General features: G+C 31.6%; 1 protein-coding gene and 2 long non-coding RNA genes across 3 annotated transcripts; all 3 read right to left on the bottom strand.

Annotated features, from left to right (window-relative positions):
• Positions 1–1,943, bottom strand: LOC143075966 (uncharacterized). Its single transcript, XR_012978485.1, has 3 exons — positions 1,820–1,943; positions 879–953; positions 1–432 (listed from the first exon to the last, which is right to left on the bottom strand). It is a non-coding gene; the product is annotated as an uncharacterized LOC143075966 (long non-coding RNA).
• Positions 1,944–7,521: 5,578 nt separating this feature from the next.
• On the bottom strand, positions 7,522–9,619 carry LOC143075965 (uncharacterized). The gene is made up of 3 exons (XR_012978484.1): positions 9,326–9,619; positions 8,390–8,464; positions 7,522–7,943 (listed from the first exon to the last, which is right to left on the bottom strand). It is a non-coding gene; the product is annotated as an uncharacterized LOC143075965 (long non-coding RNA).
• A 6,130-nt stretch (positions 9,620–15,749) lies between these two features.
• Positions 15,750–23,494, bottom strand: LOC143074061 (uncharacterized). Its single transcript, XM_076249610.1, has 6 exons — positions 23,415–23,494; positions 22,129–22,148; positions 20,097–20,144; positions 18,407–18,439; positions 17,330–17,365; positions 15,750–15,916 (listed from the first exon to the last, which is right to left on the bottom strand). Exons 1-6 carry the CDS (start codon positions 23,444–23,446, stop codon positions 15,750–15,752), a joined length of 336 nt encoding a protein of 111 aa, XP_076105725.1. The 5' UTR covers positions 23,447–23,494.
• Between the last annotated feature and the right edge of the window lie 2,355 nt (positions 23,495–25,849).

Below are 25,849 nucleotides of genomic sequence, written 5' to 3'. Positions count from 1 at the left end.
CAAATATTAAGACATTTTATTTTTTATTTTATATTTTCCATGCAGAAAAGGACGAAAATCCACCTTGCACATTTTTACGACCTCTGGTATTTGCCGTCCACTCCTCTATCCAAATCTTATCTCCTTTCTTTAATGGAAGAACCACCAAGTTTCCACATGACATTCGTACTCCACTAGATCCTCTAGAATCACACGCCGTGTAGCCTTTGTAACTATTGTTTACTTTCAGATATGGATAAACAGCATATCCTCCATTAGATAGGATATGCCATGAGATTGCGTAGTTACCATTAGAAGGTATCGTTGCTTTACCATCGTTTGGGTTATACATGCTTCGAACATTTAATTTGACTAACGTAAACTTATATGTCTGTCCAGCTTTGAAGCTAGTATCTCTGGCAGTCAAGGCAGAAAATGCTGGTTTTGGCTTGCCTATAAAGACAACTTGTACTTGAGTTGTAATTGCTAATGAAGTTATATAATCTCATACACGAAACAATCAACTGTATACAATGATATATAACTAATATACGACAAACTATGGTGTTTAAAAAAAATTGAACAATTCCAGATCCTTTTGTTTTTTATGTTATTAGTATTACCAATAATTAAAAAGTTCCGCGTCAGATCTGATACCGAAGAGATTAAAGTATATAAAAAATGTAGATTTGTATTCTTCACTCCACTGTCTGGAGTACCACTATTATAGTGTAGTGTGAAAACCAGTACGGATTCTAACATAATGAATTCGAAAGATTAAAAATAACTGTGCATCTTATACATTTTATAAGCATAACAATGTCAAAATACAATAAGAATACTTACAATGTAGTGTCCATACAGAAATGGTAACACATTTTTATAAATCAAAAGCTTACCCGAACTACTTGTATCTACGCCATTTTCAGTTTTATGTTTGACCCAATCAGCAGCACTTCCATGAAAACAGACACCTGCACATTAATCAATATACAATGACTGTATGTTTGTTGTCATACTTATGTTGTATCTCGGTCAAAATAGCTTACCAAATAAAACAAATAGCGTTTACTTTTCTGGTTAACGTTGATTTCTTTAGCAGTTTGGATTTCTAACAAATATCTTCGGAATTTGTAAACATTTCTGTCGAAGACCCTCTGCTAATTTAACTCAAATGTCCAGTATTTCCAAAGTGTGTGTAACATATCTAAATTCAAACAGACCATTTTTTGTGCTAAATTGCAATAATATTTGTTTTTTTGGCTATATCAAAAATTTGTCATTATGTTTTCATAAAATGTTCCCGTAAAAGAATCAAAATGGTGATGCGAACTTATTGTTTAAAAATGGAGTAATTTAAAGCTCATCAATTATAATACATTATTCGTATTAAAATCAGATTGTAAAAATCATTTTGCTTTGTTTTAGACAAAAATTGTTGATTCATAACTTTTTAAAGATTTGTTTTTTGTCAAGAGGGAATTGATATTAATCCTTTTATTTCTTTTGAAAACTGATGATTTTCTTAAAATAAGTAAAAACCCAAAACAACATTACTTTCATAAAAAAATATTTCGTGTTATTGAATATAATTGGCTGAGTTTGTTTTCAAAGTGTTATAAAGATAAAAACTGTTTCTCCTGATGGAAAAAAAAAATAATTCCTTAACAAAAGGTTGTTGGAACCTTATCCCATTTTCGTCATTGGCACATTTGAAAAGACGTATAAGATATTATTGAAAAAAAAGTTGAGGTTACCGTCCCGATCCGTTATAATTTATCAAATTTTCCATTACATCAGGACGCTATTTCTTTTTAAAAATTTATAAAAGTTTACTTACTTTTCTCTGCGACGTGAATTTTCTCAACAAGTATTCCTGGTGGGAAGGTAACAACTGCAATAGCAAAGAATAATATATTCATTCTCATTTTTGTTGTTGATGTTGAACACCGTGTTAGCTAAACCCTACAGCCTCCGTTTATATTTGTCGAATGATTGGCGTGACGGTAACATGTGTAATATTACCCTTAAAACATTCTTTTTTTCCAAGAACTGGTCAACAGATGGCTTCTATTGTTATTGACACATGAGTACATACGTGTATTCCTTATTCTAATTTGTAAGCATTTTTATCCTGTTTCAATCCGAGTATAAGTAAAATAAAACATGTTTGGAGACTTGATAATTATGGTAGGACGTGTATTCCATACATATAATTCGTATGTTGATAATAAAATGTAGGTCATGCATGAAGTTGCGCTCATCTGAGTTCATCTATAGTGCCTAACAGGATTGTGTGAGGTAGAGAAACATGACTTTCAAACGATCGTGTTGAATTGTGACATACAAAAATTGGCAGATCGGACATATTTTGACTGTAATTACTCACTACTTTTGTTTGGGTTTAATTGTAATTGCAATATTGAAATTAGAATGAAAAATGTTTTTTTTTGTCAAGATAAACAAACATTTTACCTGGCGAAGCCGTGCGTAAAATGAATTTCGGCGTTTCTCATCTAAAAATGACCGTTGTTTAGTGGAACAAAACGTTTTATTAGTTAATTTCCAGTAATTTCTCAAGAACAGGCTATCCATGAATAATGTATTTGCTCCAAATAAGTAGCATTTTGAGAAATATAAGAATTCGCAATTACAACCTTTCATACCTTTAGTTTCATTGAGAAAATTAATATGGACTCGTCCGCTGTCCAGTTTAGAGGTCATTTAATTTACTGTTCACTGATTACATCACGTGTTCGTGTAAAAGGAAAACATAAATTTTATATAAACAAAAGTTTCTCATACATTTCTTTAAAATTGAAAATTGAAATCCTTTGTACATTTTTAGCTTAATAAATCAATTAGGCAACTGTTCATTTAAAGGGGTCATAGGGCTTTTCTTTTATTTTCTTCTTTCATCTTTAATAAAACAGTGGCGAATCCAGCCAGCTGACTGATATAAGAGGCGCTTCGCTGAGATGATTTAAGGGGGGGGGCTTCTCCAGTAATGCTTCAGCGACTCGCTTATAAGTTTTCCAACAAAAGTAATAGTTGGGCCGGACCGTCCCCTCAGGTCCTACTGGAGCCACCTATTACACAGATGATTTATTGATATTACACTTCTGAAACAAGTAAAAAAAAATCTTTATTAATTCAAAATTAAACAATTTTCGAAAGAGGCACGTAGACGAATGACCAATTTCATGAGACATGCTATTTAATTGACACAAAAAAATCATTTTACTTTCCAACTTATATATTATTCAGCATAACAAAATGATAATCATATGAAACAAAAATACAGTGATAATCATGCACTTTTAATTTAAATCGTATGCGTCCGAGTCATTATCAATGCCTTCAGATATAGCTTCCGAAATGCTTATGCATTCAGATGAGGGAATATCATGATTTTCAATCTCTGCATCTTCGTCTTCGGAATCAGAAGAATCACCAACGCTAAATACCAAAGAAGGATTTTCTCTTTTTAATTTTTCCATTTCGTCTTCTTCGTGGGTTCCCTGAAACAAATACCAATCTTCCCAAGTGCGTGCTTTTTTTACTAAACCTTCCCATTGTTTTTTTAGAACCAAGTCAATGCCTTTCTCAATGAGAAATTTCAGCATTTTAAATGTGTGATTGATGTTGTTATTAGCGACATAATTTTTTACCAATGCCCATGCCATTTCAATAGGGTTCAGTTGAGGATGATATGGTGGCAAAAAAATAACTTTATGTCCATATTTGGCAGCTATTGATGACATCTTAAGTTCTCCGTTAGACATGTTTGCAAACACAACTTCGCGTATTGCCTTCGCTGTTTTCGGACATGGCATTTCTAACTGTCCCGGAATTGCCCCTTTCAACCACATTTCCTTTAACTGTGCAGCTTTTGTTTTTGTCCAATAAGTTTTTCGACATTCTTGGTTAACAACCTCTTTATGATATGATGCATTATCTGCAATGAAAACACACTTTCCAATAGTTTGGCATTCTTTTGCTAGTTCTTCGAAAATTTCCATGAAATGTTTCCCGTTCATAGAGTCATGGTAGTCAGCTGAATTAAGAAATATAATAAAATAAACTAAGATGATAAACAAATATAGTGAAAATAACCAAGGATTAAAACAAATAGAATAAAACAATAGAAAAATATGAAAGAGAAAAAAATCATAGCAAAATTATTAAAGCAAAAGAGGCGTGAAATTAAATAAATTTATAAAACAAATAATAGAAAAATGTTAGAATGTCCATCAGATATCTTTCGCCCTTCTTTTATAAAACAAACCCAAGAAGAATGTGTCCATAGTACACAGATGCCCCATCAGCACTATCATTTTCTATGTTCAGTGGAGCGTTAAATTGGGGTAAAAAACTCTTATTATGCATTGTAATTGGGAGATCATATCATAGGGAGCATGTGCAATATGTTTCAAGTTGATTGGACTTCATCTTAATAAAAAACCTCGACCAAAATCTTTAACCGGAAGCGGGCCAGGCGAACGAACGGAGGAAAGGACAGACGGACGCACATATCAAAAAATATAATGCCCATAAAAAGAGTAACAACACGCGGTCCTTAAATATTAATGTCATTAGCAAAGTAGATCGTTACACCAATATCTGACCTTCCAATGACGTTTACTTGCTTGGCGTTAGATTATCACATTTTATTAAAGACTTATAATTTGGCAACAGGCGGGAACAAAACGTAAAGTGTCTTCTTCTCTATTTATCTCGTATATGAAAATAAGGAGATGTGGTATGATTGACAATCAGACAACTATCACCCGGAGTTGATTTCAAATGCATTGTAGGTCGCCATACGGACTTCAACAATGAGAAGCACCCAAATTGTACAAGTTAGACCCTAAACAGAATTTAATGCACGACTTTGTGCAATTTTATTTCATTCTATTCTATAATATCTTATTTTATTCTATTCTATAATGTTTTATTTTATTTGATTATAATACTGTTTTCAATTGTTTCGGTTTTGTTTTTGTAGTCATGTTTTAAACATCATTTACTGCTTATTTTTTAAACATACCAGTCTTTTTGGCAGTAAATAGTTTATATTTCCATTGAATCCAGCCGTTAGCACCACCAGCGTGGAAAAGAATCCATCGGTTGCCTTTTCCAGACTTCTCCTTTACAGTTAAACCGTTATAAAACCAGCCTTTGTTGAATACATGGTTTTCGTTAACATACGTCTCATCTATGTATACTGGATAAAAACCTTCATTGTCCCTCAATTTTTTCAATTCCCGACAATATTTTAGGCGCCAATCTATAATTTCTTTGGTTTGATCCACAAAAAAATGTCCTGATTTCGATTTTCGAAATTCAAACCCAATTGCTTTCATGATTCTTCTTAGCTTCGACCTACTGATTATGACACCCTTATAAAAAGACAAGTTGCGAACAATTTTTTGAGCGGTTGGAAAAATTCCCTTCTTAGCCAAGTGTTCAATGGATTGATGTATGGCAGATATAATTTCTCTGTCATAAATGGTGTTTTTTTGTACGTTTCAGTCCTTTTTGTCTCTCAACAGGCCATGCACCATCCTTAAGTTGTACAACAAGAGACCTCACACAACCATAGCTGTAACCAGTTAAAAATGCTAGCCTTTCAGTTACAGCATGGTCTGTTGCATTTGGGTTTTCGTCAAGGAGTCGGACAGCAACAGTGCAAACCAAATCCATGCTCGATTGTGACAATTCTTTTCCTTCGTTGCCGATATGCTCATTGAAAACTTTACAATATTTAGTAGTCTGACCTTGAGTGTCTTCTGAGGGGCGTTTTCTGCATTTCCTTCTGTTATGACCCTTTTCTCCGCATATACTGCAGTGTCCATGGTGGTGTCTGGAATTGTGGCCATTAGCTCCACAAACTGAACAAATCATATACAAACAAAGAAAGAAAAACACTCCAACCTGGTGTACATTTCTGATAGACGCCATCGCACTTTTATACTGGTTCTGTTAATTGTATTTGTTTATTTATTTTTGAAATATTATAAAATAATATAATAATTCGCATTTTAATCATTTTTTTTTTCATTGTCTATGCTTTCTGTCAATTGGTGTATACGTACTCCCCCAAAACATCAACATTTGTATAAATCAATTAAGTTAAATTTTATAATTTTTATTCTTTTTTCAGACATGTTCGTTTACTTCAGAGTTAGGCCAATTAAAATTAATTGCTAGATTTTCATCCCCGCCCGCCCCTCTGAAATCGTCCCGCCCCGATTTTTTTTATTTAACAAAAATACGATTTCCGGATTTTGATCATGTCCGTTACCGGGAACCATCAATAATTTCGTTTCATTCAAAACTTCCTGTTTCAATTTCGTTTTTGTGTTTCTTCGAGTAATCTAACGAAAATTATTAAGTCGACATATTCTGCTGCTCTATGATGACAACATCATCTACCGAGAATGGAGATTGATAACGAGAAGGGCATTAAATATTTGAGTTACGAGTAAAACGCCTTGTCCTTGAACGCACATTGCGGTAGTCACATTAAGTGAATCGAAAACCGTGTTTTTTTCTTTATTTATACAATGAGTTGTGTCAGGAAATTTGGACTGTGAATGATATCCAAAGCGAAAGAAATGTAGAACAAATTGGTACAAAAAACATGACTGGATTAAAGAAATTGACACAAGCACGAACTTGTTTTATTTATGACCGTGTATTGAGAAAAAAAAGTCAACAAACACGCATTTTAATTACAACAAGCCCTTATATTTACCCATGGCTGCTGTTTTTGTTGACAAACAGCACACAGGAACTGTCCCAATACTCTCAATTTAGTCATTAAACACCAACTACTTTTTGGTTAATAAGTTCATGTTTTACATCATAATTGCTTTCAACACTGAGTTTAAATTTTATTCTGTACTCATAATACTTGTGTTGCATACAATTGTACCAATACATTTTATTGCTTTGGACCCAATAACCAAGATGATAGATAAAGAGGAAATGATAATAAACTCATCATAGATACCAGGCTTTAATTTTGTTTTTACGCCAGACGCGCGTTTCGTCTATTAAAGACTCATCAGTGACGCTCGAATAGAAAAAAAATGTTAGAAAGACCAATAAAGTTATGAAGTTGAAGATCATTGAGGATCAAAAATTCAAAATAAATTGCAAAAAAAAAACAACAGCTAACGTAATATATTCCTGCGGTAGAAAATACTTAGTTTATCAAAAATTCAATTTTGTAAAAAGTTAAATTATAACTATGACCATATCAATGTGCAAATGTACTACATTTTTGTATCAATTTATTCCAAACCAATGTTCATATGTACTTGCTACTTTAGAGCAGGGAAATATCTTCAAACCGTTTTCATATTTCAAATTCAGAATAAACACATTTGTTTGATTCAATTAAGAAAACATTACGATTGATCATGTTAATTTGTGTTGAATTTATCCAAGTGAAATGAAGCTAATTTTTTTTTTTTTTTTTTTTTTTAGTAATAGATTTACATATCAGTTTTGACCAAGTAAGAAACAAATGAACAAATATTAAGACATTTTATTTTTTATTTTATATTTTCCATGCAGAAAAGGACGAAAATCCACCTTGCACATTTTTACGACCTCTGGTATTTGCCGTCCACTCCTCTATCCAAATCTTATCTCCTTTCTTTAATGGAAGAACCACCAAGTTTCCACATGACATTCGTACTCCACTAGATCCTCTAGAATCACACGCCGTGTAGCCTTGGTAACTATTGTTTACGGATAAACAGCATATCCTCCATTAGATAGGATATGCCATGAGATTGCGTAATTACCATTAGAAGGTATCGTTGCTTTACCATCGTTTGGGTTATACATGCTTCGAACATTTAATTTGACTAAAGTAAACTTATATGTCTGTCCAGCTTTGAAGCTAGTATCTCTGGCAGTCAAGGCAGAAAATGCTGGTTTTGGCTTGCCTATAAAGACAACTTGTACTTGAGTTGTAATTGCTAATGAAGTTATATAATCTCATACACGAAACAATCAACTGTATACAATGATATATAACTAATATACGACAAACTATGGTGTTTAAAAAAAATTGAACAATTCCAGATCCTTTTGTTTTTAATATTATTAATATTACCAATAATTAAAAAGTTCCCCGTCAGATCTGATACCGAAGAGATTAAAGTATATAAAAAATGTAGATTTGTATTCTTCCCTCCACTGTCTGGAGTACCACTATTATAGTCTAGTGTGAAAACCAGTACGGATTCTAACATAATGAATTCGAAAGATTAAAAATAACTGTGCATCTTGTACATTTTATAAGCATAACAATGTCAAGATACAATAAGAATACTTACAATGTAGTATCCATACTGAAATGGTAACACATTTTTATAAATCAAAAGCTTACCCGAACTACTTGTATCTACGCCATTTTCAGTTTAATGTTTGACCCAATCAGCAGCACTTCCATGAAAACAGACACCTGCACATTAATCAATATACAATGACTGTATGTTTGTTGTCATACTTGTGTTGTATCTCGGTCAAAATAGCTTACCAAATAAAACAAATAGCGTTTACTTTTCTGGTTAACGTTGATTTCTTTCGCAATTTGGATTTTTAACAAATATCTTCGGAATTTGTAAACATTTCTGTCAAAGACCCTCTGCTAATTTAATTCAAATGTCCAGTATTTCCAAAGTGTATGTAACATATCTAAATTCAAACAGACCATTTTTTGTGCTAAATTGCAATAATATTTGTTTTTTTGGCTATATCAAACATTTTTCATTATGTTTTCATAAAATGTTCCCGTAAAAGAATCAAAATGGTGATGCGAACTTATTGTTTAAAAATGGAGTAATTTAAAGCTCATCAATTATAATACATTATTCGTATTAAAACCAGATTGTAAAAATCATTTTGCTTTGTTTTAGACAAAAATTGTTGATTCATAACTTTTTAAAGATTTTTTTTTTGTCAAGAGGGAATTGATATTAATCCTTTTATTTCTTTTGAAAACTGATGATTTTCTTAAAATAAGTAAAAACCCAAAACAACATTACTTTCATAAAAAAATATTTCGTGTTATTGAATATAATTGGCTGAGTTTGTTTTCAAAGTGTTATAAAGATAAAAACTGTTTCTCCTGATGGAAAAAAAAATAATTCCTTAACAAAAGGTTGTTGGAACCTTATCCCATTTTCGTCATTGGCACATTTGAAAAGACGTATAAGATATTATTGAAAAAAAAGTTGAGGTTACCATCCCGATCCGTTATTATCAAATTTTCCATTACATCAGGACGCTATTTTTTTTTTAAAATTGATAAAAGTTTACTTACTTTTCTCTGCGACGTGAATTTTCTCAACAAGTATTCCTGGTGGGAAGGTAACAACTGCAATAGCAAAGAATAATATATTCATTCTCATTTTTGTTGTTGATGTTGAACACCGTGTTAGCCAAACCCTACAGCCTCCGTTTATATTTGTCGAATGATTTGCGTGACGGTAACATGTGTAATATTACCCTTAAAACATTCTTTTTTTCCAAGAACTGGTCAACAGATGGCTTCTATTGTTATTGACACATGAGTACATACGTGTATTCCTTATTCCAATTTGTAAGCATTTTTATCCTGTTTCAATCCGAGTATAAGTAAAATAAAACATGTTTGGAGACTTGATAATTATGGTATGACGTGTATTCCATACATATAATTCGTATGTTGATAATAAAATGTAGGTCATGCATGAAGTTGCGCTCATCAGAGTTCATCTAGACTACATTGGTTTTATTATATTAATTGTTCCGATTTAAATACTACATGAACATATCAATATTGCATATATGTTTTACGTAACCGATTACATTGCAATCAATATAATAGTATTTTAAAACTTATTTCTAATATTATTCAACTTGTAGATCATTTTTGTAGATAGCAGAAACGATAAACTAAAAAACGCCATACATGTAGTTGAGTAATTTTTTTGGTACTCGGTGGACGTTTGAGGCCTTGAATTACATGTACGAATGTTTGATACTTGACTGTGTGTGTGTTGGTATTTTCAATTGGTAGTTTGTTAGTTACTTAATTGTTAATTAAAACAAATTTCGATTGTTCAATATACTCACCCCTTCATCTTCTCGGTGTATTTTCTTCTATCTTATCTTTTTCTCTACACTTTGATTATTTATTGATTATCAATATAAAGATCTCTCCCATCATGCATACAACAACATAATTCTGTCAATATTTGCTTCAGGAGCAATTCAGGAATTTTGATATCGAACAAAATCAGTTTTTTTAAAACTATCATGTATGTATACAAATGTAGGTATATAGGCCAACGTACGGTCATTATCAGTGAGCAAATATAATCCATTCAGAGTGTTTTGTAGGCTACAAATGGCCCAAACAATGCAAAATATTATAAGATTCAAATGAGAAAACAACAACGATCTGATTTTGCAGAAAAAAAAAATAATCATGTAAACGGGGGAAAAAAGTGACACATTAAACGAATGACAACGACTGAACTTCACATAATTGTATATAGTTAATGGGGTTGCGTCTACGGTAAATCCGCTCTGTTAAATGTGTTTGTGATCGATAAAGCCTTTGAATACCATGGACCATGGTGGTACGTGTGTACATGTCTAAAAAAACGTTAACGTTGGAACCTCAACACATTAAATCGACACGAAGCACAAAGACAAAAGACACAAATTACCAATCGTATACACTACTATAGAAAGAAGTTCAAATACATTCAACTGATAGATAAATTATGTCTTCTACCTCTTTTGTATAAGCAGAGTCACATTAAACGTCAAGTGTGCAAGAACGTGTGCAAGAAAAAATCATTTTCATCAAATCCAAAACGCGAAGTTTTTCATTTATTGACTTCAAGCTTGTTATTATGTTAGCAGCTGCACATTTGCATTCTTCTGAAAGGCATTCGCGGGTGGTAAACATGTTTAATAATTTACTTACTGGCTGACACAAATCCCCCTTTTATCCAAACACATTGGAGAGCAGGTCGAAAGAAGTACTGTAAATAAATAACAAAGTATTCGCTCTACAGTTACATTTTGTTTAGAATGCCCTCAAATTCCATTTTAAGGGAACAGGGGCTTTTCTAGGGTTGCATAGAATTTCAAACAAACACAAATTCTTGTTAAACAACGTCCAACCAGTATAATTTCATAGGAATGTAAATCAGAACACGGAAATACTTATTTTTGGTCTATTTTGGGTTTTTTTTTTTTGTATTTCGTTTATCAACACAATTTTGTGTTAAGCCTTCTGAATACAAATATTATAAAGGGTAAAAAAAAATCGTGTTCTACTGCTAGTTCTTTTAATCACTACACTTATTTGTGATTTGACTCCATGCAGAGAGATTCGGAAACCGTGAACCTGATGATGAATGAGTTTATAAAAAAAAAAAAAAAAATATTTGTTCTTTTTGTTAGCAATTACATTATATCAAAGTTTAATGCAAACCCCACTTTTAACCCTCATTAATGTACCTAGGCTTTGTCTGTAATTCGTGAAGTGAACCCGATTGTGTTCCCTAGGAGGGAGTAGATACAAGACTTTCCGTTGTCCATAATGTTACAATTTATTATTATGATGTTATATTATGTCAAAAACAAAACAAAATATTGGTAATATAGTTAAATAATTACATTAGATGTATGTTTCATTATAAAACTTTATTCTGATTGGCTAATTGCACATCACGTGTTATTCCTTCAGCAATTGCATCACTCAATAAAACTTATCATCCATGATAACACGTGGTCCCACAATAAACAAAAAATAATATAAAATTCGTGTTTTCATGATCATAGCTAAAAAATGTAATTATAAGTATTGAATGCTTCTTTTTGTAACTTCATAGGATTGTAAAAGCGTTGACCGTGCAAACATTTTTAGAATGAAGCGCTACTTTGTACATTGTAAATTGTACATATGCAACTAGTCTTTCATCGTTAAAGCAAGTACCACTATACATTTCAGATGCAGTTAGTTATTCGGTTGCAGATAAAATAGAAGGTACAGTTTGACAATTAAAGAAATAAAAGAAGATAATTTTACACTTGTGATGTTGTTACTTTTAAAAAGTAAATTGGAAACAATTCATATCATATACATATATATGTATATATATATACAAGGCGTATTTTAAACAGTTTGTTAAAGATTATCTAAAAGATTGATTGATGATTGGTTCTTTACATATAAAAGTCCACTGGCAAATATTTTATGCATGTTCAGGATGAATATGAAAAAGAGAAACATCAGGCGCAGATCCAGCCATATTAGAAAAGGGAGGGGAATTGAACCCTATATGACAACCAAACGTTCACATGAATTTCGGGAAAAATAATAATGTTTTGTAGATGTGATATTATCTAGATAGACACTAGCGCAAATTTTGGCCCAGGCGCTTAATTTTCGGAAATTTTTTTCACTACCGTATAGAGAAATGACACTTTTTTTAATAAGGCTTTGAAAAATATCAAAAATTGTCATTGTGCTCGGAAAAAATGTGAAACGGTGGGAAATGGGGTAAAATGGACTTTTCATCAACGTGAATTCATGCTATAGTCTGTTTCCTATTTGTATTGATTTCTATATCTTAATCTAGGGTGGGCTCGAATGTCGACAAAGTATGAAGAGAATAAAACGTTTTTTTTTTTTTATTTCTACTGTTTTTATCGGAAAAAGCATATGTTTATCTTGAATTTGAAGGTAAATTTTCCATTAACCATAATGACCATGTCTCAGTTGCTGTTCTAGCAAAAAGCTAATTTCGTGAAAATTGGCCAAAAGGGTCCATAAGCAAATATCAACGATTTAGTTAAATTGCAAAGTAGAAAAAATAATCTTGGCATTGAATATTGTAGTCCAAGAATAGTTTCTCTTGCCAAAGTAGTAATATTATCATATTTTTTAAATTTGGAAAAACTATAGTCTGTTTCAAAAACGTGTTTTTTTTCAAGAAATGCTTTCATATAAAGCCATTCTTCAAAATTTGATGTAGCTTTTTCATATCAGAAAGGTTTTGTCGACAATATGATCAGTGCTGGATGACCTTCGAAAAATTAGGCCAGTAAATTAACATTATCTTCATATCTCTTTGACCAGTACCGTATTTGGTGAAAAAATCAGTTCCAATTTTTGGCCTGATTAGAAAAGGGAGGGGAATTGAACCCTATATGACAACCAAACGTTCACATGAATTTCGGGAAAAATAAATAAAAGGTGTGTCAACTTCAAAACACCCTCAACCTTAGATCGACAAATACACAACTCTTTTCTTTGAAGCCTTATTTAGTAAAGTGACAACGTACCGTACAAAAACATAAGGTGGACATATTATACACAGATGACTGTATCAATTTTTCTGATTTTCTTTAAAAATATTTCAGTAAATGAGAATACTATGATAGATTTCACTTGTAGATAACGACGAGCTCCGCCTGGTCCTGTTTGGAACTAAACAAAGTGGTAAAAGTTCGACAGGAGACATGATATTAGGAGAAGCTAAATTTCCATCTCAATGTTTAACAAAAAGTAACACATCAACAAATATTCTTCAATTAGATGTGGGAAAACAATCAGAATCGTAGAAACTCTTGGATTTGGGATTAGTGAATTGGCGAGGGAAGACGTCAAAGTAAACGTTGTGAAAAATATCAACACAGCAACCCAACAACTCGGAGAGGAACCCCACGCATATCTGTATATCTTTTCATCAAAAACCAATTTAGATCAAGAGACGAAAGTGATTGACCTCATATACAGAAGATTGCGAAAATTAATAGATAAAATAGTTATAGTCTTTACAGGGTTTGACTTTCTACAGCCTAAAGGGTTGTCGCGCTTTACGTACCTTGAAAGTTTGCCAGACAAATTTAAGACTTTTGTTTCGGACTGTAATAGGGAAAGCAGAATAATATTTTTTGACAATAGCAGACTTTTTAATGAAGCTTTGACACATACGCAGGTATCAAAACTGATCAATATCATCGTGACTCTAAAATGATACAATAAAAAGTCATGTGATATATACAAATAAAAATAATGAAAACTAAATAAGTTTTACTTAAGATTTGAATGCTTCTTTTTGTAAATTCATTGGGGTGTAAAAGCGTTGACCGAAGTACACGGTGGACGTTTGAGGCCTTGAATTACATGTACGAATGTTTGATACTTGACTGTGTGTGTGTTGGTATTTTCAATTGGTAGTTTGTTAGTTACTTAATTGTTAATTAAAACAAATTTCGATTGTTCAATATACTCACCCCTTCATCTTCTCGGTGTATTTTCTTCTATCTTATCTTTTTCTCTACACTTTGATTATTTATTGATTATCAATATAAAGATCTCTCCCATCATGCATACAACAACATAATTCTGTCAATATTTGCTTCAGGAGCAATTCAGGAATTTTGATATCGAACAAAATCAGTTTTTTTAAAACTATCATGTATGTATACAAATGTAGGTATATAGGCCAACGTACGGTCATTATCAGTGAGCAAATATAATCCATTCAGAGTGTTTTGTAGGCTACAAATGGCCCAAACAATGCAAAATATTATAAGATTCAAATGAGAAAACAACAACGATCTGATTTTGCAGAAAAAAAAAATAATCATGTAAACGGGGGAAAAAAGTGACACATTAAACGAATGACAACGACTGAACTTCACATAATTGTATATAGTTAATGGGGTTGCGTCTACGGTAAATCCGCTCTGTTAAATGTGTTTGTGATCGATAAAGCCTTTGAATACCATGGACCATGGTGGTACGTGTGTACATGTCTAAAAAAACGTTAACGTTGGAACCTCAACACATTAAATCGACACGAAGCACAAAGACAAAAGACACAAATTACCAATCGTATACACTACTATAGAAAGAAGTTCAAATACATTCAACTGATAGATAAATTATGTCTTCTACCTCTTTTGTATAAGCAGAGTCACATTAAACGTCAAGTGTGCAAGAACGTGTGCAAGAAAAAATCATTTTCATCAAATCCAAAACGCGAAGTTTTTCATTTATTGACTTCAAGCTTGTTATTATGTTAGCAGCTGCACATTTGCATTCTTCTGAAAGGCATTCGCGGGTGGTAAACATGTTTAATAATTTACTTACTGGCTGACACAAATCCCCCTTTTATCCAAACACATTGGAGAGCAGGTCGAAAGAAGTACTGTAAATAAATAACAAAGTATTCGCTCTACAGTTACATTTTGTTTAGAATGCCCTCAAATTCCATTTTAAGGGAACAGGGGCTTTTCTAGGGTTGCATAGAATTTCAAACAAACACAAATTCTTGTTAAACAACGTCCAACCAGTATAATTTCATAGGAATGTAAATCAGAACACGGAAATACTTATTTTTGGTCTATTTTGGGTTTTTTTTTTTTGTATTTCGTTTATCAACACAATTTTGTGTTAAGCCTTCTGAATACAAATATTATAAAGGGTAAAAAAAAATCGTGTTCTACTGCTAGTTCTTTTAATCACTACACTTATTTGTGATTTGACTCCATGCAGAGAGATTCGGAAACCGTGAACCTGATGATGAATGAGTTTATAAAAAAAAAAAAAAAAATATTTGTTCTTTTTGTTAGCAATTACATTATATCAAAGTTTAATGCAAACCCCACTTTGAAACTTCGGTTTACTTTGACGTCTTCCCTCGCCAATTCACTAATCCCAAATCCAAGAGTTTCTACGATTCTGATTGTTTTCCCACATCTAATTGAAGAATATTTGTTGATGTGTTACTTTTTGTTAAACATTGAGATGGAAATTTAGCTTCTCCTAATATCATGTCTCCTGTCGAACTTTTACCACTTTGTTTAGTTCCAAACAGGACCAGGCGGAGCTCGTCGTTATCTACAAGTGAAATCTATCATAGTATTCTCATTTACTGAAATATTTTTAAAGAAAATCAGAAAAATTGATACAGTCATCTGTGTATAATATGTCCACCTTATGTTTTTGTACGGTACGTTGTCACTTTACTAAATAAGGCTTCAAAGAAAAGAGTTGTGTATTTGTCGATCTAAGGTTGAGGGTGTTTTGAAGTTGACACACCTTTTATTTATTTTTCCCGAAATTCATGTGAACGTTTGGTTGTCATATAGGGTTCAATTCCCCTCCCTTTTCTAATCAGGCCAAAAATTGGAACTGATTTTTTCACCAAATACGGTACTGGTCAAAGAGATATGAAGATAATGTTAATTTACTGGCCTAATTTTTCGAAGGTCATCCAGCACTGATCATATTGTCGACAAAACCTTTCTGATATGAAAAAGCTACATCAAATTTTGAAGAATGGCTTTATATGAAAGCATTTCTTGAAAAAAAACACGTTTTTGAAACAGACTATAGTTTTTCCAAATTTAAAAAATATGATAATATTACTACTTTGGCAAGAGAAACTATTCTTGGACTACAATATTCAATGCCAAGATTATTTTTTCTACTTTGCAATTTAACTAAATCGTTGATATTTGCTTATGGACCCTTTTGGCCAATTTTCACGAAATTAGCTTTTTGCTAGAACAGCAACTGAGACATGGTCATTATGGTTAATGGAAAATTTACCTTCAAATTCAAGATAAACATATGCTTTTTCCGATAAAAACAGTAGAAATAAAAAAAAAAAAACGTTTTATTCTCTTCATACTTTGTCGACATTCGAGCCCACCCTAGATTAAGATATAGAAATCAATACAAATAGGAAACAGACTATAGCATGAATTCACGTTGATGAAAAGTCCATTTTACCCCATTTCCCACCGTTTCACATTTTTTCCGAGCACAATGACAATTTTTGATATTTTTCAAAGCCTTATTAAAAAAAGTGTCATTTCTCTATACGGTAGTGAAAAAAATTTCCGAAAATTAAGCGCCTGGGCCAAAATTTGCGCTAGTGTCTATCTAGATAATATCACATCTACAAAACATTATTATTTTTCCCGAAATTCATGTGAACGTTTGGTTGTCATATAGGGTTCAATTCCCCTCCCTTTTCTAATATGGCTGGATCTGCGCCTGATGTTTCTCTTTTTCATATTCATCCTGAACATGCATAAAATATTTGCCAGTGGACTTTTATATGTAAAGAACCAATCATCAATCAATCTTTTAGATAATCTTTAACAAACTGTTTAAAATACGCCTTGTATATATATATACATATATATGTATATGATATGAATTGTTTCCAATTTACTTTTTAAAAGTAACAACATCACAAGTGTAAAATTATCTTCTTTTATTTCTTTAATTGTCAAACTGTACCTTCTATTTTATCTGCAACCGAATAACTAACTGCATCTGAAATGTATAGTGGTACTTGCTTTAACGATGAAAGACTAGTTGCATATGTACAATTTATTAGATAAAAGACATTATCGCACCGCGGGTAAATTATCACGTTGTGATTGGTTTAACGCCGTCACGTGGTAACCCCCTATGAGAAAGACAATATAAGGGTAGTACATGCTGATACAATAATGGATATGACATTGGATAGTGTCTATGTTTATTTTAAGAACTCTATAATTTTCAGTCGGTCTATATGCCATTAGAAAATAATTTTAGTTAGTGATATTTCATTTAAGTTTAATAAACGAAAACACATTCGTCCCCGATTAACCGATGTGCATGTATAAAAGAAAGAGTCGAACATTCTTTTATCAAATCGATTGTATATAATAATAGTTACAGAAGATGTATGTTTCATTTTAATACGTTTTTTTTATTGGCTAACAACAATCTCGCGTCATTCTGAAATAAACATTTCAAAATGAATTGTAATTTTCATGACGACACCTGCTTTTAAAATAAAGTGCATAGGTTTAGAAAGGAAAAAAATGATAGTAATCGTGTGTATTCATGATCATAGCGAAAAAATGTATATTTGTAATTATAAGTATTGAATTAGCTTTTTAGTAATTTCAGGAATCAAAAGAGCAAAATAAATATATAGGTCAGTGTGCTTGTTTTCGAGATATTAGTCATTGAAATTTTGGCGGGAAAATATTCTCTCTTTACTTTTCACTGTAAGCTTTATCATTGACAAGTGTAAGTTCTTAAAAACTATTAAAAATAATCAAAATTTTGAAAGACTTTATACATGTAAAAGATTTATAAAAAGAAAAATTGGGGTCAATGGGCAAATTATTTTAAGGCATTCAAATGAATAAAACCAGAGGATTCCGAAAATCTGACAAAAATCCCAAAGCATGACAAGCGAACTTCTTTAAAACAAGATTGGTCATTTTATCGAACAGCAAGTTACAGAATAAGTTTTTGATTCTTTTTTAACAATAGTTTTACAATGACATCATTATTTGTAATGATTCAATATATTACCTCGTTCGATATACTTGTACTCAGAATTCGTAGCTACAAAAACAATTATATAAGAAACATAAAAGTGTCAACTTTATTACTACATAATTACATTACATGCATGTTTCATTAGGATCCGTAACCTTGATTGGCTGACAATAATCAAAAGTAGTTTTAATATCGTATTTTGTTTTCGTATGAGATACAACAGCTACATGGATGACTTCACGTGCTATTCGTGACAATATTAAAGTATGTTTATGTACTATTGCTTAGAAAACAGATATTCATTTCGAAATAATTTGATTTTGGATGTAACGCGTCTTCTGAGTTGCTGATAGTTTTTGTTTATCAGCTCATAAGCAGAATTTCATCATGCGACAGTGACGTCAACAACGTTTTTTTCATGATTTACCGCAGCTTAGAATCAAATCATAAGGAATGACGTCGTCAACATGTTTCCGGCTTAATATGGAATTTATATTTAAAGCATAAGAAATATAAAGGACACGTATTCATGGTATTCACAAAATAACTTTTTTAAAGAAAGTGCACAGAGTGTTAGAAAAAAAATCCATCTAAAGATTATGTTCTCTATAATAGAGATATTTTCACAAGCATACGTTAAGTTCAATGCATATGAATTCGGTCACAGAATGTTAAAGTCATAAGAAACCTCAAATTAAAAAAAATAATGTTTTTTTTATAATTCAATGGATAGTTTTCATTACAAAACTTATGTACATATACTTTTTTCTGAAGAAAAATCTTTTAATTTAATTTATTCATATTTAGAAGAAATTTACTTTATTTTAATTGCTTCTTTCCAGGAACCAATTCCCCTGACATACTTTCCGTATGCAAAGTGACCTCAGTGTGACTTATCTCGTAAAAATCCGGTGATCGCAATACTCATGGATGTCCTTCAAATAAACTTTTATCTGAATTAACATGTTAAACACGTGCTCAATTTCCATCCTTTTTTGTTGATTTTTTGTCGATTGTTGACAAACAGGTGACAATCGTTAAACTTCGGCTTCAAAACACGAACTTTAATTACCTGCCATATTTTACAATAACACTGACCGATTGAAAAAAAAATGACGACTATACGAAATTTACACGAAAAAAAATGATAAATTCGTGCACAGAAGACTAAGTTTATGATGTTTGTATGCATTGGTTCAAGAATTGGAAGAACATTATTTTTCACCGGTCACTCGTTTCTTATGACTTTAATTTTTGAACTTTTTTTCAAATTAAAAGAGAGAATATGTAAATTTTTTTTGTTTTTCTTAATATGAATAAAGACTGGATTTTCTTAAGATACATGTGTATACATTTAGGAGATAACTGTATTGTATTTTAAGCTCCGACGGCATCAATTGGGCATTTGATGGTCGCAAATCAAGTTTACTGGCGACGCGGAAGCGGAGACAGTAAACGGGTATTTGCGACCATCAAATCCCAAATTGATGCCGTCGGAGCTTATAATACAATATTGTTATCTCCATTCTAATGAAACTGACAGAAAACAACGTTAAAACATGTATTTAAAATCTGTCATATGTCGTCTGCGATTGAGCGTACGTCCCATAGCATCAATTGTCAATTGATGCCATGTAAGAAAGTGACGTTATCCAATCAAAATGAACGTTACAAACGTTGTTGCATTACTATGTACAACCATTAAAATCTTACTTGAACTTACCCTTATGTGTCAAATTTGTTCGTTGCGTTTGAAAGGCAGGCTTCTTTTCTGTTAATAAATAGGAAATTTAAAAGATTATGATCCTTTCAAAAGGTTTTGTAATAATTCATTAGGAAAAAGAAGGAATTTAATGTTGTTGTCCGAACTTTTTTACTTTAAAAGTTCCGAATGAGTTTGTTGTACAGCAATGGGAAACTCAGTGTAACAAAGATATAATATTCCTGACATCTAGCAACCGTAAATAAATTCAGACTGAAGCCGGTATCATTTTCCCCTAAGATATGTGGGAATACATAGCTACGCCTGACCGGAATTGTGACCTTAAAATTCGATTTTCCTTAAAATGACACGTTCGCAGAACTGCCAAACCCTTTTCGAGGAGTCTTTGGGTGAACTATAAGTCTTAGATCCTATACGAAATAGCCTGGTTTTCGAGTGACAATCAAAATACCATACTTTTATCTCAATCGTCCGTTCTGCAGAATCAACACATCATATGTATTGACAAATTGTCGTCAATCTTAATTTGCGTGAAATATTTGCCACTGGGAGTTACAAATTGTGACATACACATAGTTCTATATTGGTACTACGCGGTAGAAGTTCAACAATTAAGCTGTTGTAAGATTTTGAGAGATATTTTACACAAATAGAGATTACCTAATACGTATAGTTCTTGTCCTGTGGAATAATATAATTTATGATAAAGCCATTTGTTTAGCTAATGGATAAAAAAAATCGAAATTTCACTTTAAACTTGTCTGTTACGTATCAGTCATTATATCTTTGCGTTTCGTCTTACATCTACGATTTTGGTTTTTAGGCCTAAAGTCAGTGGAGTTCATTGTAATTCTAATATTATCAAAATTACTGTACCAAGATATCAGTCCTATATGTACTTTTTATATATCTTTAACAAATCTATAACGTTTTATCAAGAAATAATATTTCATTCAGTGATTGTGCCATCTCAATTGTTTCGTAGTAGTGTGTTCGCTTCGAGTTCGAGCGGTCATGGTTTCGAACCCGGCTTGGTTAAAACAAAACTTTAAAAGTGGTATTTTCTGCTTCTCCGGTAAGCACACTGCAGTTTGGATTAGCAACAAATTGTCAGAATAATGTGTCCAGGTAAGATGTCTATTGCAGGCTGTCACCTTGTGAATTACCACGTTAAAAAATCCCATTGCGTCAAAATAGCGCAAATTGCTGTTCGGTGTGAGCCAAGGCTCCGTGTTGAAGACCGTACTTTGACCTATAATAGTTTACTTTTACAAATTGTGACTTGATGGAGAATGGTCTCATTGGCACTCATACAACATCTTCTTTATTTTATTAAAATTCATATTACATTTACACGTTCTCGTCCTGAAAGTGCGTGCTAATTTACCACGGGATCATCGTAATCATCATCCTCATCTGGTTTTATCAGTATGGTGCCATTAGAAAATGTTGTCCTCCAACCCCTCTTTCTTTCCTAATTTTAGTTCAATAGTTTTTTATTGAAAAACTCATAAATTCCATGTTATTATTGTCCTAGGTTTTTATAAAGAAATAAGGTACCACTATAAAGCGTAAGAAAAAACAAGAGAGAATCATTTCCCGCAAAATTTGCAATGGCTTATATATCTCAAAAACAAGCACATTTACACGAACAATGCATTAATTGTTTCTGTTTGATTCTGTTTGTTTGGTTTTTTTTTTTTTGTTTTTTGTTTTTTGTTTTTTGTTTTTTTTTTTGTTCCGATGAATATAAAGAGCTTATCATTTTGACACAGAGTAGCGAATATCCTTAAGCAATATTATGGTTTCATATTTTCTTTGCACTTTTTGTAGCAAATACATGTAAAATTTTGCTTTAATCTGATTTCTCTTTTTGAACGTTTAGACTCGTGGGAAAATTCTGTTCTTTACCTCTCTTGATATGACTGTGTACTATTAACTAAGTCTACATGACTAGTCTATACATTTTGAAACACAGTTCCGCTTTAGTTGTATTACTTCAGTAATATTTGTTCTTTTTTTGTATACTGACCTTTAAGCAAGTCTTCTTTTCTGAAATAGAATATCAATATAGTTTAACTTACATAAACTGGTTAAATATTGTCTATTTTTTTGTTCTACAGTTATGCATACAATTATGTAGAATAGATCTTCACAAATATAGTTTTTTGAGTATTTTAAAAGCACAAAGAAAATAAACATTAAAGAAGAAGAAAAATATGCTTATTATTAAAGACCGCACTGTTAACTCTACTATTGGTTTGTCGTTTTTGTCATTGGTAAATATAATTGAGTCATTGACAATTGACAATCATACCATCACTATTGTGATAGAAATACTTTTAAATAATTGATAACATTATACACTAAGAATTTAACTACATGTACCTACCTTAAGGATGTTTGCTCCTCCTTTTTTGATTTTTCCCAGACTTACTGAAACGTCTGGTTTAATCCCTGTATTTCTATTTAAGAAATGCCCGTTAACGTCTACTTTTTTTTTCATAATTTTATTACATATAGTTTAAAAAGCCATTTTTGAAAATCTATTAAAGGCCTTGTTTTGGAAACAAAAATCAGTTAATGTTACAATTAGGGAAAATCTAGAGCGAATTTTCAATGGCTTATATCTCGAAAACAAGCACAGAGACCCTAATTTTTTTTCTACTTTTTAATTTTCTTTATTTCTTAATCTCTAATTTGGCATTAAAATTAGAAAGATCACAGGGAACATGTGTACTAAGTTTCAAGTTAATTGGACTTCAACTTTATCAAAAACCACCTCGACGCACAGACCAGAAAACATAATGCACATTAATCGGGGGGTTGCTAAACCGTTTAGCAACACCCATTAATGGGGGCATAAAAAACATTCGGCATTTTAAGTTTTATATCTGTACTGACTTGAGTTTACTATCTGAAACAGGAAAACCCCCAGATTATCACTTTGAGATGCTCCAGATTGTTCCTGCTTTCGGAATTATTTTTTTTGTTCTGCGACTATTGCATTTCGTCATGAATTTTGTTAATACTAGTCTTGAGATGCAAATGCACTACTGTACAGTTCTTTTTTTTCTTTTTTTTTTTTTTTTTTTTGGCTTCAAGCTATTTTTATGCATTTAAAAAAGCTATTAAGTAAAGAAACTTTTCAATTTTTTTCTTCGTGTTTAAATGCTTTTTAAAAATGCTATATATTAGTTTTGATACGCACTTTACAATACAGTCATGTAAACCTGATTAAACATCAAAGACACGACAAAAACTAATTTATTTAAATAAAACGACTAGTTGTGTGCAAAATTATCATATATAACTTACGTTAAAACTGGATGTTCATACGAAAAACTCATACTTATAAGTAATTAAACAATATCTCACTGACATGGCACAGCTATACCATTAGCCTTTTGTAATAAACAACACGAATACAAATAGAGGTTCAAATGTACGAATTAAAGCTCCAACAATTCCTTTACATATATTCCATGCGTGACGTTTGTATTCATTGGAATTAAGGAATTGACATTTGATTTGCTATCAGTATAATTATTAAAGTTTATTTATCCTTTAGTGTATAACGATCCTATCATCAAACATTTTAAACAATAGCGCAGTTTTGTAAAACATCATTCATTTACTAATACAAATAATGTAGATCGAATGCACTAAAGTACACATACAAACGCATAGGGGGATGTGAAAACATTACTACATGTATACTGTCCGTTTGTCTGTGCGGAATGCATAAATACTTAGCCACGTGTGGTTTAAATAGGAACGTTAAATCCAATGTCTTTGTGCACTGTGAATACATAGGAATACCTGCACGTCTAACTATATAAGAAACTCTACATTTCAAATGGTTGTTTGTTGAAATGATATGTTATAACTCTTCCACCTTTACCAATGTTTTAGCCGTGGCCGTTTTATGGTCTTCAATACCCTATAACGTCGGATTTTATTCTGTAATTTAACTTATTTATTCGTACGTCACTGGCGAGTCGTTCTTTATAGACGAAACACGCTTATACATTTTGTAGTCGTTCAAAATTATAAGCCTGAAATCATTGTTTAGTTTATATGTATTAATCACATTTCATTTTTTGAGGGTTATATAATTAGGAATTTACAGCATAAAGCATAAAAGATTTATTTAAGTCAGTTATACATATAACAATAAAACATAAGCTCTGTAGTGCTTTTATCCGACATACTATCTGGTGTAAACATTCTGTCAAATACCATACAATCAATCAACAGTATGACATGAGAGTCATATCTGTCCATTTAATAAATATTCGAAACCATTTTTGTTTTTATTTTTTTCTCTACTGATAACCTCATGAAACAGAGGCTCTCAAACTGAATCCTTTGTCATATAATTTAAAACGATGTATAAAGCTATAGGATTTTTTTATTCAGCAAAGTTCAATGGCATCATCCACACATTGTAGTGTTAAAGCAAGGCTGAGCTGCAAAATACAAAAAAAAGCAAAACGTAAACCGTACTGAAAAGCGTTTTCCGATGACTAAATGATTAAAGTAATAACAATACATTCTGATTTAATAAGACAATAACAATCAAAACTAAGGAGTAAACAAAGTCTCATAAAGCCAAAAGACATTTACATCAACAGTTACAAATATTAAATAAGAAACAACACGAACTCCACTAAAAACCGAGAATGAAATCAGGTGCTCCGGAAGGGTAAGCATTTCCTGCACCGTATATGGCACCTGTCGTGTTATTTCTTTGTTCAATTCGGTAAAGTTGGAAGGTTAATATGAATGAGGAAGAATATCATATATGATTTATGACACACCTTTGTCATAATGGCCAATCAGCTCATGATGGCGACCGTAATTTCTTGAGTGATGACCTTAATTTGATTGATTCATAGCCCTGTCTAAGCAATTTTGGAGAAAGCACACCACTATTCAATTTGATCTGTATAATATGAACAGCGTCGAATAGAAATCTGAATGTTAATACATCTTTTAAACTATTTGGGTTTATAAAATCTCTATTGAAAATATTTACAAAAAACAAAATTTATTTTTATTTCGTTTTTGAATATTCAAAACACAAAGTCGTATACATGTTCATGAATAAGTGCACTAACATAAAAGAGGGACGAAAGATACCAGAGGGACAGTCAAACTCATAAATCGAAAATAAACAAGGTAGATGTCTATCCGATGCAGCTTATATATGTTAATTTACACATGTAAAAACCTTTACTTTCAAATTAAGATATTATTGGGTTTTTTTTAAATGACGGTTTCGGGACAAGGCTAAGCATGTTTAGTTTTAGTTTGATATAGACAAATTCGAGTTGCATCCAGGGATGGGGTTGATTACTTTAAAATGTAATCGATTAAATTACAATTACTTTGCTAATAAAATGTAATTGATTACATTACAATTACACCCTATTTCATATGTTATCGATTACATTAGATTACTTTTCTTTAAATTAATCATGATTACTTTAGATTACTCATGATTACAATTGTATATTGCAATATCAAAATTTTTTTTTTATAACTTTTGATCCTCACAAAAAAGCTAATTTTGGTTACTTTTTTAAAAGCTTTAATTTATTCATCTTAATTAAAAGAATTTATAGACAAGTACAATGTAACATGGTTACATGTAATTTGATAAAATAGTTATTGTAGACAAGTGTCCTTTCTCTATGTAAAAGATATAACTTTATTTGTTTCTACTTTTAACCAACTGTCTAACTAAC

Source organism: Mytilus galloprovincialis, chromosome 5, assembly GCF_965363235.1.
Source record: "Mytilus galloprovincialis chromosome 5, xbMytGall1.hap1.1, whole genome shotgun sequence".
Taxonomy (NCBI): domain Eukaryota; kingdom Metazoa; phylum Mollusca; class Bivalvia; order Mytilida; family Mytilidae; genus Mytilus; species Mytilus galloprovincialis.
Note: the sequence above shows the minus strand (reverse complement) of the source record. Positions and strands in the feature narration are given on the sequence as shown.

Coding starts and splice junctions, on each gene's coding strand:
- LOC143074061 (XM_076249610.1), bottom strand. CDS start 23,446: ATGAGTTTTTCGTATGAACATCCAGTTTTAAC. Junction 20,145..22,128: donor AAAAGAAGACTTGCTTAAAG/GTCAGTATACAA, acceptor ATTTATTAACAG/AAAAGAAGCCTGCCTTTCAA. Junction 15,917..17,329: donor GGTTGCAGATAAAATAGAAG/GTACAGTTTGAC, acceptor TTTCACTTGTAG/ATAACGACGAGCTCCGCCTG.